The following is a 19,556-nucleotide window of genomic DNA, read 5'->3' as shown; positions in this document are numbered from 1 at the left end:
CAGTGTGGTAACTTCTCAGCCATTCTTGCTCAAATGACTGCATCTGTCTTATTCTTTCTTCCCTCTCTTCCTAGAACTTCATTTGTCTCACATTTCTCTTACTCTAAGTTATTTTTACCCATTTTCTTTTTTAAGGTTCAATTTGGATAATTTCTTCAAGTTCATTAATCTTGACTGATGCTGTTTTCAGTCTGCAATTAAAATCTCCCCATGAGTTCTTTATTTTTCAGTTTACTAATGAATTATTTATTTAAGCTTACTTCCCCCAGAGCTCTGGGCTCTTCTTTGTAAAAAATCCTCAGGAAGATCTATCATATGTACAACAAACTGTGCCCATTTAAAGAGTACACTTTGATGAAGTTTTTATAGTTGTATATTCCTGTGAAACTACTACTATACTCAAGATATAGAATATCTCCATCACTACAAAAAGATTTCTCATGTCCATTTGCAGTTAGTCTCTCCTTCTGATCCTGGCCCCAGCCAATCACTGATTTGCCTGAGTTGCTCTAAATTACTTTGCATTTTCTATAATTTTATATAAATGTACTCTTTGCATCTGGTTTCTATCAGCTAGTATAATGATATTGAGGTTTGTTGTTGTTATTGCCTGTATTGGTAGTTCATTCCTTTCTTTCCTCTTTCTTTTTTTTTTTTTTTGCAGGGAAGCAGTCACTCTGAGCTAACATCTGTTGCCTATCTTCCACTTTTTGTTTTCTCCCCAAAGCCCCCTAGTGCATGGTTGTGTATTCTAGTTGCAAGTCCTTCTAGTTCTTCCATGTGAGCTGCTGTCACAGCATGACAGATGGGTGGTGTGGTTCTGCAACTGGGAAATGAACCTGGGCCCCAGAAGTGGTGAGAGTGCCAAACTTTAACCTCTAGATGATCAAGGCTGGCCCAGTTCATGTTTTTCTATTACCGAACAGTGTTACATTGTGTGGGTATACTACCTGTTGTTTATCCATTTACCATTTGATGGACACATGGGTCATTTCACATTTTTGCTATTGTGAGGAAAACTACTATGAATATTTGCGTATAACCCTTTGTATGAACATGGGTTTTTATTTTTTTTTTGCTTGAAAAATGGTTGAATGCTTAGAACTGGAATGGCTGGGTCATATGGTAGATGTATATTTAACTTTGTAAGAAACTGCCAGTTTTTCAAAGTAAATTGAACCACTTTACATTCTCTTCTGCAGAATGTAAATTCTAATTACTAATCTTCACCAACACTTGGTATTATCATCAGTCTTTTTCACTGTAGCCATTCTAATGTTGTAGTAGTATCTCATCATGGTTTTAATATGTTTCCCTAATAACTAATGATATTGAGAATCCTCTCATCTGCTTATTGGCCATTTATATATCTGCTTTTGTAAAATGTATGTTCAAAAATTTTGCCCATTTAAAAAATTGAGCTATCTCCTTATCCCTGAGTTTTAGGAAGATTTAAAAAATAAATATTCCAGGGGCTGGCCCCGTGGCCGAGTGGTTAAGTTCGCGCGCTCCGCTGCAGGCGGCCCAGTGTTTCATTAGTTCGAATCCTGGGCGCGGACATGACACTGCTCATCAGACCACGCTGAGGCAGCGTCCCACATGCCACGACTAGAAGAACCCACAACGAAGAATACACAACTATGTACCGGGGGGCTTTGGGGAGAAAAAGGAAAAAAAATAAAATCTTTAAAATAAATAAATAAATAAATAAATAAATAAATATTCTGTACTGCAGTTGTCTGATATCGTATAATGAATATTTTTTCCTGTTCCTTTTCATCTCTTAATGGTGTCTTGTGAAGAGCAAAAATTTTTAATTTTGGTAAAGCCCCATTTATCAAATTTTTAACTTTTATGATTCATGCTTTTTGTGTCCTGAGAAATATTTGTGACCCTAAGATCACAAGATTTTTCTCTTATGTTTTGTTCTAGAAGTTTTATAGTTTTTACTTTTAGATGTAGGTCTATGATCCATTTTAAGTTAATCTTTGTGTATTGTGTTGAGGTAAGTTGACTGACCAACTTATCACACATTGCCTAAAATCATCTACATTTCAGTGCTTTTCAGAGTATGTTTACCTATCAGTAGTCTCTATTTTGAAAGAGAGTCAAGAGGTATTCTTTTGTCTGTAGAATAAACATATTGTTTTGCCTGTGCAGAATGGTAATAAAATGGTGAAACTGGGTGAGTAACTGCAGGCTTAGAATTTTTGGAAGCCAAAAAAATCTTTCTCATTTTAACTTTTCATGTTGTTTCTTTAAGTATACTGGAATTTCCTGTTTTAGCATTTATCATCATTATTCCTATTTCATTAATGAAAAATCGAAGCTCAGGAATATTAATATTTTTTCAGTCATTATAAGTTATTTATGTTAATATCAGGTGTGAACTCAGGTCTTCAAATGCCAAGTTTTTTTTTTTAGCACATGTGAAATGGTAAAAAGCTGTAAAATGTTTATAAGGGGGCAAGTCAGATTAATACAGCATAAATATTAACTTTCTATTCATAAATAGATAATGTTATATATGTGAGTATCAGTATCATATTTATTATTCATTGAGGCCACATCTATTAAACATGAGAAAGTCCTACATTTATCCTGCAGAGCGTCCAGGCAGAATGGTGACATGTGCTATCTATTACTTGAAATGGTCTATTTTTAAATAGCCTGCCTTGATGAGTTTTCTTATGTTTCTTCCTTGGGAGATCATTCCATAGCCTAGTCTCAAAGTATTCTCATTTGTCACATTAGCTAATTTACCTTTCTTTAATTGTGTTGCATCTTTGCCATATCATCCATTAAAAGTTGATCAGCAGCTGTCATTAATCATCCTGTTGGCTAGCACTTATCTTTTAGTCATTTGGTAGCTTTCCCTCATCTTTCTCAGGAATTTCTCTGATTATAATTGCCATCTGACGTATGGATTCTTTATACCATGGATGAAACACAAACCCCCTTTTTTTTAAATTTTAACTTTTTATTAAGATTATGATAGTTTACAACCTTGTGAAATTTCAGTTGTACATTATTGTCTGTCAGTCATGTTGTAGGTGCACCACTTCACCCTTTGTGCCTACCCCCCAACCCTCTTTCCCCTGGTAATCACTAATCTGTTCTCTTTGTCTACATGTTTAACTTCCACATATGAGTAAAATCATACAGAGATTGTCTTTCTCTATCTGGCTTATTTCACTTAACATAATACCCTCAAGGTCCATCCATGTTGTTGTGAATGGGACGATTTTATCCTTTTTTATGGCTGAGTAGTATTCCATTGTATATATATACCATATCTTCTTTATCCAGTCATCAGTTGATGGGCAATTAGGTTGCTTCCATGTCTTGGCTATTGTAAATAATGCTGCAATGAACATAGGGGTGCATGGGACTTTTGGAATTGCTGATTTCAAGTTCTTTGGATAGATACCTAGTAGTGGGATGGCTGGATCATATGGTATTTCTGTTTTTAATTTTTTGAGAAATCTCCATACTGTTTTCCATAGTGGCTGCACCAGTTTGCACAAACCCCTTTGTAATACAATACTGAAAAATATTGCGTCTGTGAGTAATCAGATCATCCTCTTATTCCAAGGACTTCAGGAACCATCTATACCTTCCAAATAAAGCCCAAACTTCTTTGCTTCGCATTTAGACCAGTCATCCCAGTTAGAAGTAGTCTCCCTCCTCTTATACTTCCATTACATTTTCTTCATAGCTCTAACATGAGAGTTAACATATTTTTACAGTAGATTTGCAGTGAACAAGAACTTAATTTATGTGAATTCTAGTCTAAGTAAAGATGGGCAAATACTTTAAGTTTATATACTTCAATTTTAATCCCCAGTCCTGTACCAGTTACAATTCAGTCAGAGAAGCAGAACCCCTATGAATGATATACAGGATTTATTATGGGCATTAGCCCTTACATTATGTAGGAACTGGTTAAGCAGTCTATGTTTGGTGTTGGGTCTAAAGTCACCGGGGCCAGCAGTGAGGAAGGAAAGATGGTCATGAAATGGATGAAAGCAAGGAAAGATTGGAACTGGCGAGGACAAGCTGGAACCCACAAGGACAAATCAGAACCTGGGAGGACAAATTGGAACTTGCATCTGTCTCTTGTTGCATCTAACTTCAGTGATATGAGTGACCTCCAGGATAAGGTGGTGCCTTTGGGCACACTGTTGAATGTGCATCTACCTGAAGATTCAGAGAAGCTGAAGGAGGAGATGTGATGGGAGCTGGAGAACTGCAGGCCCATGACTACACGGTGCGCCAGCAGATCAGCGCCTGGCCCTATAATGATCTTCAGAGCATAACAATGTCCACTGCTTTACTTCTGCCTTCCCAATCTCACATAAGTTTCTCTTTAACTAACCCTAACCTAGAATCATAGAGGGAAGGGAATTCTGGGAAATGCAGTTCCATCTTAGCTAAGTTGACATGATACAAAGACCCCACAAGTCCACTTCTGCATAAGATCTTGAGTTAGCAAGGGACTGAAGATACGCATCTGGTACATTTTCACTCTATCTCAATTCCCAAGTACCTGTCATAGTGTAAGCATCTCACAGGGCTGAGTACAATTCTACTATTTTGTTGAATTTTTCAAGCAAGACTGGTTTCCTAATCACAAGCCACTGCCTCATTACTTGTTCACCTGAAGGAAGTGATCTGATCCAGTGCTGGAGAGAAAGACTGGCTGTATTGGGTTTAGGAACCAAGAGATGGTATGTGGGTTTCCAACATGGTGCCTTCCTAAGAAGGTATTTCTAGAGTGATTTTGCCCATATCCAATTTTCAATTTACACATTGACTTTGGAGCCCAATCCTGGTTTTAGACCCTTCTTCAATAAATATTTATTAAATGGTGAATGAATTATGTACTTCTCATGTTTAGGGATTTTCCACTGCTGTATTTCTCTCAGCAAATAGCAAAGTGCTTGACACAAATTAGATATTCAATAGATGAGGGTTAAATTATATATGGCAAATTTTTATTCTAGTGTTGTGTAGTATCAAAACAAGAGTGTTATAAATGTTTCTTTTTCAATGGTTTCTGAGTTGCCCTTAATATGAGCCACTGAGTATTGAGTATGCTTTGAGGCCTGGGTAAAAGTGACTGCCCATTCAACGTGGGTTTTGCAAGGCAAGTTGGAGCCTACAGAAAAGTATAAGTACATTATAATATTTTGGCAAGCTTTGGCTCAGTTTGTTTCTTTCAGTGTTCCTGTAAATATCTGCACTCGCGCTCTGCCTGTACTTCTCTCTCTGTTTCTCTCTCTCTCGTAAGTTATCTTTAAAATGTCGTTAAAGTAATCCATGCTCTTGGTAAACAGTAAATAAAGGATAAAAGTAAACAGGTTCTCTGAACTCTTCCATCTCCACACACAATTTCACACTTTGCAAAAATAACCACTGCTAATATTTTTTTGTGTTTCTTTCCTCAAATATTCTATGTATTTACAAACATATATATGAATATGCATGTATATTTACATTATATGTATATTTGAAACAAATAGGATTATATTATAAACACTATTCTGCAATGGGTTTTCACTTATATCTTGAAACTTTTCAAATATCAGTATGTAAATATACAACTTTCTTTTAAGAAAACTCTTAAACATGTATTCCAAAGTACAGATTTACAATTTAACTAGTTCCTTGTGATGGTTATCTTAGGTTAATTCTAAGATTTAGCATTAAAAACAATGTTGCACATACATATTTCTTTGTATGTATCATGCAGGTATATCCAAAGAGCAAATTCTTAGCAGTGGAATTGCATGGTTAGCCTGAGCTCTGTCATCAACTGAAGGGTATGTGTTTTCAGGATATGTAATATTTCTAGCTCACTGGAAGCTGCTAAACACGGGATCACATGTATCTCCACAGCCTCTTTTGTCAAGAGAACTTTGACAAAGGGAAAAGAAGACCTTGAAAGAAGAGTCTTTGTCTTTATTATTTGTAGATCCTCCTTGGCCATCTATAATTCACTAACAATTAGCAGTCGTTCATAACCATCTTCTGAAACTGAAGATGGTCATCATACTTAACTCAAAGTCTAATTTGTCATTCTAAGAAACTAATATATTTTTACAATTCCATTATTATCTTAATATAGAACAAGAATGCTGATATTGCCACTAAAAATTAGCTGGCCTGGCAATTGTTGTCAAGATGGCTGTCATGAAACAGTTTGCCTGTTGCTTGCTGCTGATCCATTCAACAATATTCCCTGCCTATTTCCCCGAAGGATTTGAGACAGTCCACTCAGCACGGACAAGTGCTTCAAGACTAACCCCAGCAATAGACTAGAGGACAAAAGGCAGGGGGTAAAGGGAAGAGTGGGAGGAAATTATTTTTCCAAGAAACTGGCTAAGAAAGACCCAAAACTTTGTTCTGAGCTTCTTAGTAGACAAAGTAGAGAAAGAGCCTGAACTATAGAGCTTGCCATTTTCCAGCACAGAGACTCTCAGTCCCGTTAGACACAATGATTCTTTTTTATAACAAATATTTTTAACTCTTTGTTGTTATTCTGAAATGAGGTTTATCGATAATACAGCTTATCTACCCATACCTTTTAAAACTAAATATAAATCATAACTCTAGTATAATAGAGAAATTAAAGGTAAGTAATGTATAGTAAAATAATACTTGTTTTAACATGTATATATCCAGGCAGGACTATGCTGGAAGGCAAACGACAGCATCACATGCTTGTATCTCTAGGAGGAATCACTACTAATGAATGCAACAGCTACAAATGCAGACTGGTTCAGGTGTGTTGTCTACTCAACCACCACCAGCCTCATTGATGGTGATGATATAATTTTCCTAAATGTGAAAGAATTCTTCTTAAATCCCGAAAAAAAGCATGATCTTCCCCCAATTTGCTTGGATTTTAAATTCCTAGGAAATTAAGTGATATTGAAATTGAGCAAAAACTTCTTTGTGTTTACATGTAAAGTAGATTTTTTTCTAGGCTCAAAAGCAGACTTTTTTTTCTTACATGGAAGTCTGATGAGATATTAAAAAACGGTGCAGAATGTGGAACAATCTTCACTGTGCAGGACTGTCTTGTACATTGCAGGTGGTTGGGCATCCCTCCTCTCTGTCCACACTAAGTGCCAGAAGTTCCTCCCTCCCATCACCATTGCAACAATCACTTTGGAAATCTGCTTGGCATTATCTGTTAAAATCTGTATTTCCCCAGACCCGGTAATCTACTTGTAGTTATATACACATCCAAAATGAGTACATACATGCATCAAAAGTTTTATTCAAGAATGTTTGCAGCAACATTATTCCTACTAGTCCCAAAGGAAAACAACCTCAAATGTCCCCTCGACAGTGGAGTGGATAAATAAATGGTTCCATATTCATATAAAGGAATAATATACAACAGTGAAAACGAACATATTGCTACTACAGAAACCAGGGAGGAATCTCACAAACATGATGTGGAGCGACAGAGCCACATACAAAAGAATACATGCTAGGTATATGATTCCCAAAGTTGAAACACAGGCAAAACGAATTTATAGTATTTGTTGGGATAATGCCTGGAGGGGGGATAAGGTGCATTTCTGTGGTACTGATAGAGTTCTATTCCTGACCTGGGTGGGGTTTACATGGGTGTGTTCATTTTGTGATAATTCATTATCAGTACAGGGGAGAGTATAACAACAATTCTACAGGACGAGATTTGTGAAGTGTACAGGGAGGAAAAAAACATGACTGTAATTTTAAAAAGTCAACTCCCTTCCTATCCTCCAGCCCTCCATTTCCTAGGAGAGGAGCCCAGGAAAAACCAAACCCGAGAAAGGTATTCCAGCTCAAACTCAAACCCTCAAACAGATTCCCGAGACTCAAATGTCCATCACTCGGGGCAAAAGGTATTCCCAGATTTGTCCAAGGTGATCACAAAAGCGACTAAGTCTCTTCGCTGCCCTGGATAAGGGGAAAGAAAAAATAAAGTTAAAAAACATTGTTACTTTCCAAACTCGCAGCCTGGTGCTCCCGAATCACTCGGGCAACCTGGGGCCCGACCCATCTTAGGGGGCGGGGCCGAGGCCCTACTTTGACGCCCTAGCAACGGAGCGAGTCTTTGTCGCGTCCTAGCGACGCGCCCCTCCCTCCCCTCGGCTGGTCTACTCTCCCCTGGTCCCCTTCCTTCGCTCGCGGCTCAGTCTCACGCTCTCAGTGGGCCTCTCCCTGGTCCCGAGGGCGTGGATTCGCACACTCTGATTCAGGCGCCTGACAGCTCTCCGGGTTCCTGTGGCGGGAGCCGCTCAGGGAGAGCCAGAGCGGGGAGAGGAACTGCGAGAAGGAACGTTTAAGTTAAGAAAGAAAAAAAAAAAAAATCAAGATTTGGTAATTTTTATCTTTAAGCCACATCCAAAGCTCTGGGGAGAGAGGGCTGGAGGGTGGGAAAATCACTTTTGTACAAACTGCACATAAAGAAGGAAGAAAAGAGACCCATTGAGGACCCAGCACGGAGCCGACGGGCGATTGGAGATGTTGGACACCATCATCCCTTCAGTGCAAGACCTGGCCAGGCAGGTGCTGCCCACGCTGCCCTCGCTGAGCCAGGAGGGTAAGTGACACGGGGCGGGGCCCTGGGGGCTGAACCTTCACCTGCTTGGGGACAGGCGAAAGACCTCCTTCCCTATGCCCTGGCTCTGGCGGGCCTGGATTGTCCATGCTGCCTTGGCAACCAGTTGGTAATCACATCAAGCTCACGCTGGATGCCCAGAGACAGGTTCTTTACTGACTGCCTTAATGAAGGAAAGCAGCCAGCTGAGGGTTTTGATTATACGAGATAATGCATATATAGTCCCCTTAGTTTGGGGGCTAGCACTAAATAAGTGCTCAATAAATGTTAACTAAAAACAACCACCTCAATCAGGCTCCTTCTCAGAGTTCATGCAAAAACAGGGCTATTTTTATTGCTCTTGAAATCTTGGGGTTGTGTTAAAAAAAGTGAGATGAACATAAAAAGAACTGGGTGGTTGGAAGAAGACCTGCCAGCTTCTCAGAAAACTTACTAGGCTTGGTTAAAAGCATAGTTTCTTAGAATAGAGTCACTCCAAAGTGACACTGAGGTCTGTCTGCAAGTGATAGGAGCCCTTGGGAAGAAAAGTGCTCCAGAAATGGAAGCTATTATTACTATCAAGTCATTCTAACTTAGGGATATTGGCGAGGCTCTAACCAAATGATTTTAGGAGACAAAATGAATAGGAGTAAATGCCTCTTTTTTCTCTTTCCCTGAATCACTCCTAGCTTTTCCTGTTAAAATAATTCTAAAAGAATTCTAAAAGGATTTTAAAAGTATTTACCATATTTATAAATTTATATATAATTTATTCATTCAAGTAGTTTTGAGAACCTGCTATGTACTGGGCACTAGAGAACTGATGGTAAGCAAATCCTTGGAATTTACAATCTAGTGGGGAAGAAATTAACCAAATAATCACAGAAATAAATATAAATTTACAATTAGTAAGTGCTATCAAGGAGGAGGTGCATGGTACAATGAGAACTGTTAATGAGGGTGAGGATGGGTGTGTGCGAAGATTTGCTGAAGAAGATTTGAGCTGAGATGTGAAGAGTGAGTTGAAATTAAGTAGGTGAAATGGATCAGTGGAGTAGGAGGGGAAGTGAGAGTGTTCCTAGAAGAGGGAATACCAAGAGCAAAAGCTCTTGGTGGGAGGGAGCATGGTGTGATTAAGGAATTGAAAGAAGGTCAATATGGCTGCTCTATAGCTGCAGGAGCGTGTGTGTTCTAAAGGAGGCTGGTTACGCAGGGCCTTGTAAGTCATATTAAAGATGTTGGCCTTTCTGTGAAGCCTGATGGGAAGCCATTAAGTATTTCGAGTGGAGCTTAAGGAGGAGTTGAATGGCAGGATCAAGTTTGTGTTTTGAGAAGATTGCTGTGGCTGCAATGTGGAGAATGAATTGGAGGGTCAAGAATGCCTATAACAGTCCCCTAAGTGAGAGTGAATGTAGCTTGGCCTAAATTGGTAAAATGGAGAGAAGTGGACAGACTGAAAGGCCATTTGGAAGTAAAATCTGCAGGTTATGGTGATGAACTGGATATGGAGGGTGAGAGAGAAGGGAAGTCTCAAGGATGACTTCTGAGTTCCTGCTTATATAACTGGATAGATACTGGTGCCATTCATTGACATGGAACCCCTGGATAAAGGACAAGATTTAAGGGAAGGAAAATCCTGGTTTTGAGGAAGTTGAAGTGCCTTTGTGAGATATCCAAGTAGGCACTTAGATACACAGATCCAGAACCTCAAAAGGGGGAAGGTGTCGGGGCTTCTGAAGAAACATTTGGGAGTCATCTGCATGTTGGTGGTCATTAAAGTCCTGGGCATGGATGTGACTGCTTAAGCAGAGTACAGAGTGAAAAGAGAAAAAGGCCTAGGGCTGTACCTTGAAAAACTCCAACGGTTAATGGCTGGGTTGAGGAAGATGAGCCTTCAAAGGAAACTGAGAAGAAATGGCTAGAGAGGTAGGAAGAAAACCCGGGAGAGAGTAGTGACACAAAAGACAAAAGGAGAGGTGCTTAAGAGGGAAAGGAGTGGTCACCAGTGTCAGATATGCTGAGGGGTCAGAGAGGTGAAAATTAAACATGTCCATTGAATTTATTGACAGGGAGACCATTGGTGACTTTAGCAAGAGCTTTATTGTTTTAATGACAGAAGCAGGAGTCAAATGACTACTTACTAACTTTTACAAATGACTCATTGTAAAGGAGATGAGGATAAACCCCAGTCTCAGCAAAACACACAGATTAACTTTTCATCATTGTATATGTTAAATCCTGCTGCTTCTGTATGTTTCACCAAAGTTTAATATTATGTAATTATAGTTCTTGGAAGGTCTCATCATTATTTTGCAGATGTGAACTGGGTGAAACTACTGAAGACTACACAGCTAGCAACCCCAGGAGGCAAGAAGGCTGTAGATCTTCAGACATGCAGTGCACTGATCTTTCCACTGCACTATGCTCTGGAAATAGGTCTCTGTGTTTAAATCACTCTGTAATATTTTGCTCTGTTTGTATATTAGTATTTTAATTTTAGAAGATGTTTTATAAAGTCAGGGAACTTATCTTTTATTTTTGACATTAATATTTATTTCAAGCATATATTCTATAATTGACAGAATGGGCATTTAGTCCTTTTTTTAAATGACTGTATCTAAGATACAGTATTCTGGCTACTTGGCAGGGTGTTTAAAAATGTGGTTTTGGGGGCTGGCCCCGTGGCCGAGTGGTTAAGTTCACGGGCTCCGCTGCAGGCGGCCCAATGTTTCATTGGTTTGAATCCTGGGCGCGGACATGGCACTGCTCATCAGACCACGCTGAGGCAGCGTCCCACATGCCACAACTAGAAGGACCCACAACGAAGAATATACAACTATGTACTGGGGGGCTTTGGGGAGAAAAAAAGGAAAAAAATAAAATCTTCCAAAAAAAAATATGGTTTTGGGGGCCAGCCTGATGGCATAGCAGTTAAGTTCATGCACTCTGCTTTGTTGGCCCAGTGGTTGTGGGTTTGAATCCCAGTCGCAGACCTAGCACCACTCATCAAGCCATGCTGTGGGAACATCCCACATAAAATAGAGGAAGATTGGCACAGATGTTAGCTCAGCAACAATCTTCCTCAAACAAAAAGGGGAAGATTGGCAACAGATGTTAGCTCAGGGCCAGTCTTCCTCACACACATACAAAATAATAAATATGGTTTTGAATGCACAAAATGTTTAGAATTTAAAGTCAAATGAAGGTTGAACTGAATATAGAAGGTGTATCCAGGAATTGCTTCTTTATAAATAGTGATTCTTGATATTTCGGTGTTTGATTAAAATAAATAATAACCCCAGGTTTCTTTAAAATATAAAAGTAGCATATTTTTTAATTTGCTTTATAGATTGGATTAAACTTCTTTTTGTTTTGAGATTTAGTGATACCCTCTCTGACTCTCTGGGATATCAGAAAAGTCAAAGTTAGAAAAATCACAGTCTGTAATATTTCCAAATCTATTCCAGTTGAATTGCAGGGGCTTAAACCTTCCGAAGGGAATGATGTGCATGTTTTCCTTTTTCTTCAGTGAGAAACAGCAAATTTCAGTATAGAGTAATAAATTCTGCTGTTATATAACTTTTTCTATCAGATTTTACAGAATAAAACACACAGTGGACTTGAATGTATCATTCAAATGAAGAAAGATGATCCTCAAATTTCCAATTAAGCTCAGTCAAGTCTTTTCACTAGGGTTTGGTTGCAAGCTATATAGTTTCTCCTGGCCCTAATTAAATCATTTCCTTTTGGTGTAGATTGTTGTCCTGAAATTTGAGCTGCATATCATGAGTCTAGGTGAAAGACTTAACAGTTTTGACTTAAAAACTTTGAAAGTTCTCCAAGTAACTCTGGATACTGAGATTCTGTTTTATTAGTGAGTTAATGACATTTTTGGTCGTGATAAAAATTTTAATTCAGTATACACTTGGGACTGGTTGAAAGACCTTCTCAGGTTTTAGCAGCCAGCTGTGGAATTCTTTTGTCTGTGGGGGTGGGGAGGAGTGGGATAGAGTAGGATGAGGCAGAATAGAGGAAATTCCTGATTATAGTAAACTGTATATCCATATAGTAAAATGTATATCCATTTAGAATGAAGGGCAGAATCTCATCACTTGGCTCACCGTAGTGTGAAGCCCTGGTTTTCTTGGTGGGTGAGTGAGTTTCTATCACCCAACTTGTTCCCTGATGCCCATGAGAGTCACTGCTACTTCTCATTGCCTAACCTGCTCCTTCCCTGGCATATTATTAAAAATATTTGGTACCCTGATATACTGGAATTATGAGACTTCAGTTTCTCTGCTTGAGGTAGAGGTTTAAACCATTAGGAAAAAAAAGTTATACCAATAAATTAAGCAGTTTTCAAAATGAGGAAAGAATTGATCTTTTGTCATCAACTGCATCATGACCTGAAGTGGCAACCTGGTAAATGTCGCTGTTTTTGATCTTTTATTTTGAGAATTAAAACATAACATTCTTCTGATTAGCAAAGAGTTCCTCATTGGAAAGTATCTTTAATACACGTGATTAGGCTTGGGATAGCGATGTCAACACAGACATAATTTTCTGTATTTCTAAATATTAGTTATACCTAGAGTATACTTTCATATCACACATTAACACTTTAGTTATTGGCAACTCCTTATTTTTCTACTAGTTTTTTGGAACACAGCTCAGAACAAGAAAATAAACATAGAAGGCCTCCCTCTGATCATTCAAAGCAAACAACGCAAAGTCTATGCACTGATTCAAAGGAAAGCCCCTTGGGCCCCTACCCAAAGGTCTGTTTTTAAAATTATTATTTCAGACATAATATTAGTATATTCGTTGAAATCAAGAACACAGCAGATCAGAAGCAGTGAATTAGGAGTAGGCAGAGGGTCTTCCAAGCATTAACAGCAAAGAGAGGTGACTGCTGGTAGTCTTAACAGTGACAAATGAGAATGAAAGGCAAGTCAAGAATTGAGCAAAAATATGGTGATCATTTCGTGATATATACAAATACCAAATCATTATGTTGTATACCTGAAACTAATATAATATGTCAATTATATCTCAATAAAAAAATACTTTGTCTCATACGTTTAGTAATGGAGTCATATGGGCATAGACGTTTAAAAAATATTGAAGGCTACTACATGCTACTCACTGTTGAAAGTACACGAAGGTTCAGTGCACAAAACAGCTTATGTCCCTGCTCTCATGGAGTGTATCATCTGGGCAGAGTGGTGGAGAAAGATGATAAACACACACACAGAGTCTCTATAAAGAGGACCCCTCCCCCCAAAAGAGAATTAAGCAAAAATAGAAGTATAGAGACAGCTAATGTACAGACAACGGCCTTTCATGACTTGGTGGCCCTTGGCCTCATTTTTGAGTTATAAAATGCTATAAGAATGAAGGTTCATATTAATCAGATGGCACAAGAATAGACACTTGATTGATGCTTGTTGAAGGGGTCATTAAGAAAAAGCTAGATTATACTCAGTTAACTCTATTTATAAAGAGAAATGTATGACCAAGTGCCCTTTGTTCTAGACAGATTTTCTTCAAAAATTTATTATTGTTATTTTTAATCACATTTTTGGAACTTAAAGGGGTAAGCTTTAGTTACCAGGAAAATTAACTTTGGGGAATGACCTTGTTTTCTGTTAATTCTGAATTAATTAGGAATTACTGTTATTCCATTCTGAGATACTATGCCAATTACTAAGATACTATCACATGGGTGCTTACACAAATTAAATTATTTTTGGTTTCCTTTGACATTCAGAAGTCTCTACTATCTGGGGGAATGTGTCAGAATTTGTGGAACGGCAGCTGTCCCTGCGTAAGGTAGGACTTATACTTTAATTTTAATGTAGGAGTCCAAAGGATTTTCCTCCTCAGTCTCATATCATTTTTCTGGGAGCAGGATGGCAGACTTTAGAGCCACCCAATTTAACTTTCAGTCCTGTGATTTTATGATGCTCATGCTTAGAACTTGTGGATACTAGATTTAACAAACATGGATTTTATCCTTAGGTAATGGCTTTGTAAGTTCTGCCCTTCTAGTGTACGAAGTATTATCACTGGTCAGCGTTGACGTCTGTAGAGGAACTAGATGAGTTCTGTTTATCTGTGATCTGACAGTTTCTGGCATAGCTATAGAAGGATATAATGCTTCTTGTCTTGCCTCCTTGCAGGGAATGGATTGTAATTGAAATATAAGACAGTCAGGAACTGAACTCAACTTGCCAAAAATGAGAAACCTTGCCCAGGGCTGGACTATTTCCTCCTGTCAAGTTTTGAGTTTGGATGCCATAGGACTGGACAGAAATTTGTGGAGTTTGCAGGGAGCTGGGAGGTTGTGGCACTTTTATACCCTACTCAGAGGTCCCAATATGTCAGCCCTTGGGCTGAATTCATCCTTCAAACTTATTTTGTTTGGTCTGATAATTTGAATTAGTCATCACCACTTAAAATTGGGAAATTTTATATAAAGTTTTGGATTTTTTCTCAGAACATGAGCAGATTTAACAATACCAGTTTTCCATTCCTGTGTGGTGACACTTGGCTGGAGCTGACAATGGGCCCTCTGCTTTACATGGGGCACACATGCTCTAGCCACCACATGCTCTGCTGGCTACCTTTACTCCCTTGACTTCTTTCTTGGCCCCTGTAGGCATTTGAGTTTGTAACCCTTGATGTGTGATATTTCCAGGGAGACAGAGACCCAGTTAGAGAGCCAAAAGCATTTGCTTCTACCCATCAGCCAAGAACACCATACTGCAGCATATGGCTTGAATGCTGAGTTGTCTGATTTTAAGTGAGAGGCATACAATCTGAAAGAGGGAATGAGAAAGCAGAGATTCTCTTGACCCCTTAAATTCCCTTCCTCCTATGGCACATGATTAAAATTTAAAATGTCACACAATTTAGGACAAAAGTAACCTTAGATATATATTAAAAGTGGCTATGGCATCCATCCAAGTTTGCTTAGTCCTCACAGCCTTTGAATGACATGGAGATGAGGGATCTGGTGTCAGAAAAGCATCATGGATCGATATGTTACATTTTATACTAAACTTATTTGAAAACCTGGAGTCGTAAAATGCTATAACTATAAGGGATCGTAGAGGTCACTGAATTTTTAAGGCCTAAGCTTAATTCTCTTCATGTTTTTTTGTATAATAATACTAAGGATTATTTTTCTTTACCCCTTCAGTGAATTCTGTTTGTTGTTCTTTTTTCTCCTCCTCTTTTTCCTTTCAGGGGGTTCAGATTCCAGCACTTGGAACTTTTACTTTCATGAGACAAAAGCTTGAGGTGGGAAACAACAAGTTTATCCTAATTCAGAGGCCCGTATTTATCATGGCAGAGAAGTTAGTACAGATCCATGGACTCAAACAAAACAAAGTATATACTCCTGGTAAATCTCTTTACTATTTAAGGCTTTCCCAGAAGGTGACTGGCCTGGGGATGAAAATGAAAGGGCAAATCTTGGCCAGCTGCTGCCTTTTTGGTTTCCGATTTGAGGGGCTCACTTTTCATGGGGACCTTTGGCAGAGAGAGGGGCTGAGATAGGAAATAATATACATCTTCCTGTAGGCCATTTTAAACCTCAGTAGCTTAAGAGGTAGGCAGGAGAAGACCTTATGTGAGATCAAGGCAAATCTATATAAAAGCCACATCATGGAGTTGTGCAGACTGTATTCATATTTCGGACCCTCAGAAATTAAAAGTAGTTATAAAGAAGAGAAAGTTAATTAGGGTCTTTGTTTAGGAGAATGACAGTCAGTATCGCTGTGAAAAAGATCACTGTGTTTCTATCATATATATAATTTAAACGATTAAAATTTAAAATTTAGAAGGTTTGGGTGCGGCCCGGTGGCCGAGTGGTTAAGTTTTCGTGCTCTGCTGCAGAAGACCAGTGTTTCACTGGTTTGGATCCTGGGCGTGGACAAGGCATTGCTTGTCAGGCGACGCTGAGGTGGTGTCCCACATACCTTAACCGAAGGACTCACAACGAAAATATACAACTATGTACTGGGGGGATTTGGGGAGAAAAATCAGAAAAAAGAAAAAGATTGGCAACAGTTGTTAGCTCAGGTGCCAAGCTTAAAAAAAAAATTTAGAAGGTTAATAATTCTATAAAGACTTGATGAATGCCTTGTATACCTCTCACACCAGAAAATCTTCCCTTCTTTCCTCCCTCCCGCCTTTTTCTTCTTCCCTTCCTGCCTTCCACAAATATTTACTGAGGGCAACTATGTGTCAGGCCTTGTTCCAGGTGCTTGAGATATAGTGGTAAACAAAACCGACATGATGCCTGCTGCAGGACGCTGACATTCCAGCGTCAGTGTGTGGACTTCATGACATTTGCCCTGGTTACTTAGAGGCCTTTGGGGGCTTCCTTCCTGATTTCTGGCTGTGACACTTTTGACCTTCCTTATCATCCCCTCCTGCATCAAACTCATACCTGGATGAAGAGAGACAGTCTACCCCCAACGCCTGCAGGTGAAAAGGCTAAAACTTTCCTTTATGTTAACTTTCCTGAAAGCTAATTTCCTGAGTAATCATCCACCAAAAAATGATATATTGGAAAAACAAACACCAACAAACCATACTTAGAATTCATTATACATATATTCTGTGCTGGGCTTGATGGACTTTTCAGCCATTTTTACCTGGAGTTTTAGGAGAGAAGAAACGTAATACCCTAATTCATTAAAAACCTACCAAATGAAGTGAAAATAAAGCCAACTTTTTTTGAGAAAACATTTGTGCCTTAGAATTAGACCTTATTTTCCATCTTGGATCTTGTAGAGAGTCCAAAAAAATAGTTTAGATCTATAATTAACTTTTTTACTAGTTTGAGGAAATTTCAGAATTAAACATATATGATTGAATTCATTCACAAGAACATTTCTGTCTACAGTTTAGCTTTGGTGTTATGATTCTTCATCATTAATTAACCAGATAACTAATCAAACATTATACAGTGATTCTTAAAGATTATTAAGACCTTGCTTTGGTCTGATTATTGGTCCTTGCTTTGAAGAGCTCAGAATCTAGCATAGGAGATAAATATATAAGCAAATGATGCAACATGATTAAATGCTGCGAAAGTAGCACTGATCAGCACTGGATCAAATGCTAGGGGAGCCCAGAGGAGAGCATGCCTAAGTCTGCTTGAGGGGTTTAGGAAGATGGCATGCCATGAGGTCCTAAAGGATGATAGGACTTTGTCGGCAGAGAAGCTATAGAAAATATTTCAAAAACAGTATGAATAATTCAAGAATAGGGGAAAGAGTGAAGCCTGTTAAGGTAGTAATAGATACTTCTGTTTGGCCAGGGCATATGATTGTGGAGGCAATGAAGGGAGGTAAGACAAAAATGGTTGGTAGGGATCAAATTGTGAAGGCCTCAAATGGTGTGATAAGGACTTTGGAATTCATCCTGTAGGCACTGAGGAACCATTGAAAGTTTTTGATCAGGGAATTATCTGTACAGGTCCAGTTTTTAGTTTAGGAAGATAGCTCTTTTAATTATAGTCATTTGGTAAAATATGGTAAAAGCCTGAATGAAAGCAGGGCAATCAGGAGGAAGATGAGGGAATCTATTTTGAGACATTTCAGATGTAGAACTGATGGGATTTGGTTACTAGTTGAGAGTAGTGGGTAGCAAGAGGAAGGAAGGTATTTAGGATGGCTCAGATTTCTTGGAGAATAGATGTATGCTCATGCCATTAACTGCCATAGGGAATGAAGGGGGAAAGGCAGGCTGTGGTGGCAAAATAAAATGATGAGTTTGCTTTTGGACATATTGAATTTGAGATTCCTATAGGGATATTTAGATAGAGATGATTCCAGAGCTCAGGAAAAGGGTGGAGATTGGAGGCCAAGATTTGGATAAGTTTGCTTAAAGACTTAAAGTAAGAAGAGGAGATAGACAAGGACAAAATCCTGTTTAAAAAGAAAACAAAACAAAAACAACCACCATCTTACAAGAAGTGAAAGAGGAAGGAAGCCAGCAAAGGAGACCAGGGAGGAGGAAATTGGAGAACCAAGAGTAGTGCCATGGATACAAGAGAAAAGAGAGGGCATGGTCAGAAGTCACAAAGAGGTCATGAGAATCAGATTTGCAATGTATTCATTGGTTTGTCTATCAAGAGATGATAGTGTCCTTCCTGAGATTAGTGGGCTGGAAAAGATTGCAGAGAGGACTGGGTGAATGGGAGGGGAGAATCTAAAGGCAGGCAATATAGCCTTCTCTTTTAAGAAATTTATTTGAACAAATGAAATGGAGGGAGGTGGTGCAGAATCACTGTTAAGCTGTGCAGGAGACCTGGGTTAATACAGGGAAGCTCGTGCAGGGTAGGCTGTTAATCCTCTCATCCAGCAGTATTGGACGTTTGAAAGGCTATGAATTAATGCTTGCTGAATGAATGTTCAGAATGTTCTTATCTTCTCTCTATCCTTGTTTACTGTCTCTCTTTGGATTTATCATGTTGATCATCTTTGCTATTTACCCCCTTTTCTGACTTGTGGGCCTTGTATAGCTTTTATATCTAGAGTTGAATAAACTCTGTTTCCTTCAAGCTAGATATAGTCCTATTCCTTTGCAATGTCATTTATGGACTCATTAGAGAGGAAAAGCTTTCTTCAAGTCACTCAGTCTGATATCCTCCGATAAGAACCAATTTCCTTTGAAAGGTAACTTCTGGTGAAGATAACTATCTTTTCAAAACACTTAACATTTGTAGATACTTATAATCATTTAAAAATGATAAGTGGAGGAGATAGGCAAATAAATAATGCTGCAACATGTCCTGGAAGATAAGGATGCTGAAAAATCCAGAAAACCCTCTGATGAAGAGAAGCAGTTAGTTATTACTATGTTTCCAAGAGAAAATAAAAATCTTGTCTGGAAAATTGCTTAGCAAGCTAATTATTCTTATTTTGAGCAAAAAATA

The 19,556-nt window shown here is 38.6% G+C and overlaps 1 protein-coding gene across 5 annotated transcripts in view; it reads left to right on the top strand.

Annotated features, from left to right (window-relative positions):
• Positions 1-19,556, top strand: part of CCDC81 (coiled-coil domain containing 81) — a 78,156-nt gene that overhangs the window by 27,908 nt on the left and 30,692 nt on the right. Inside the window, exons 3-7 of one of the 5 annotated variants that reach the window (XM_070490508.1) lie at positions 5,756-5,825; positions 7,786-8,605; positions 10,919-11,038; positions 14,373-14,434; positions 15,854-16,010. In XM_070490508.1, the coding sequence (XP_070346609.1) occupies positions 8,527-8,605; positions 10,919-11,038; positions 14,373-14,434; positions 15,854-16,010 (418 nt within the window). In that variant the 5' untranslated portion in view covers positions 5,756-5,825; positions 7,786-8,526. The other 4 variants (XM_070490507.1, XM_014868034.3, XM_044752406.2 and 1 more) reach the window with 4 other exon arrangements.

Source organism: Equus asinus, chromosome 20 (genome assembly GCF_041296235.1).
Source record: "Equus asinus isolate D_3611 breed Donkey chromosome 20, EquAss-T2T_v2, whole genome shotgun sequence".
In the NCBI taxonomy this organism is placed as follows: domain Eukaryota; kingdom Metazoa; phylum Chordata; class Mammalia; order Perissodactyla; family Equidae; genus Equus; species Equus asinus.
This window is presented reverse-complemented; position numbering and strand designations above follow the sequence as displayed.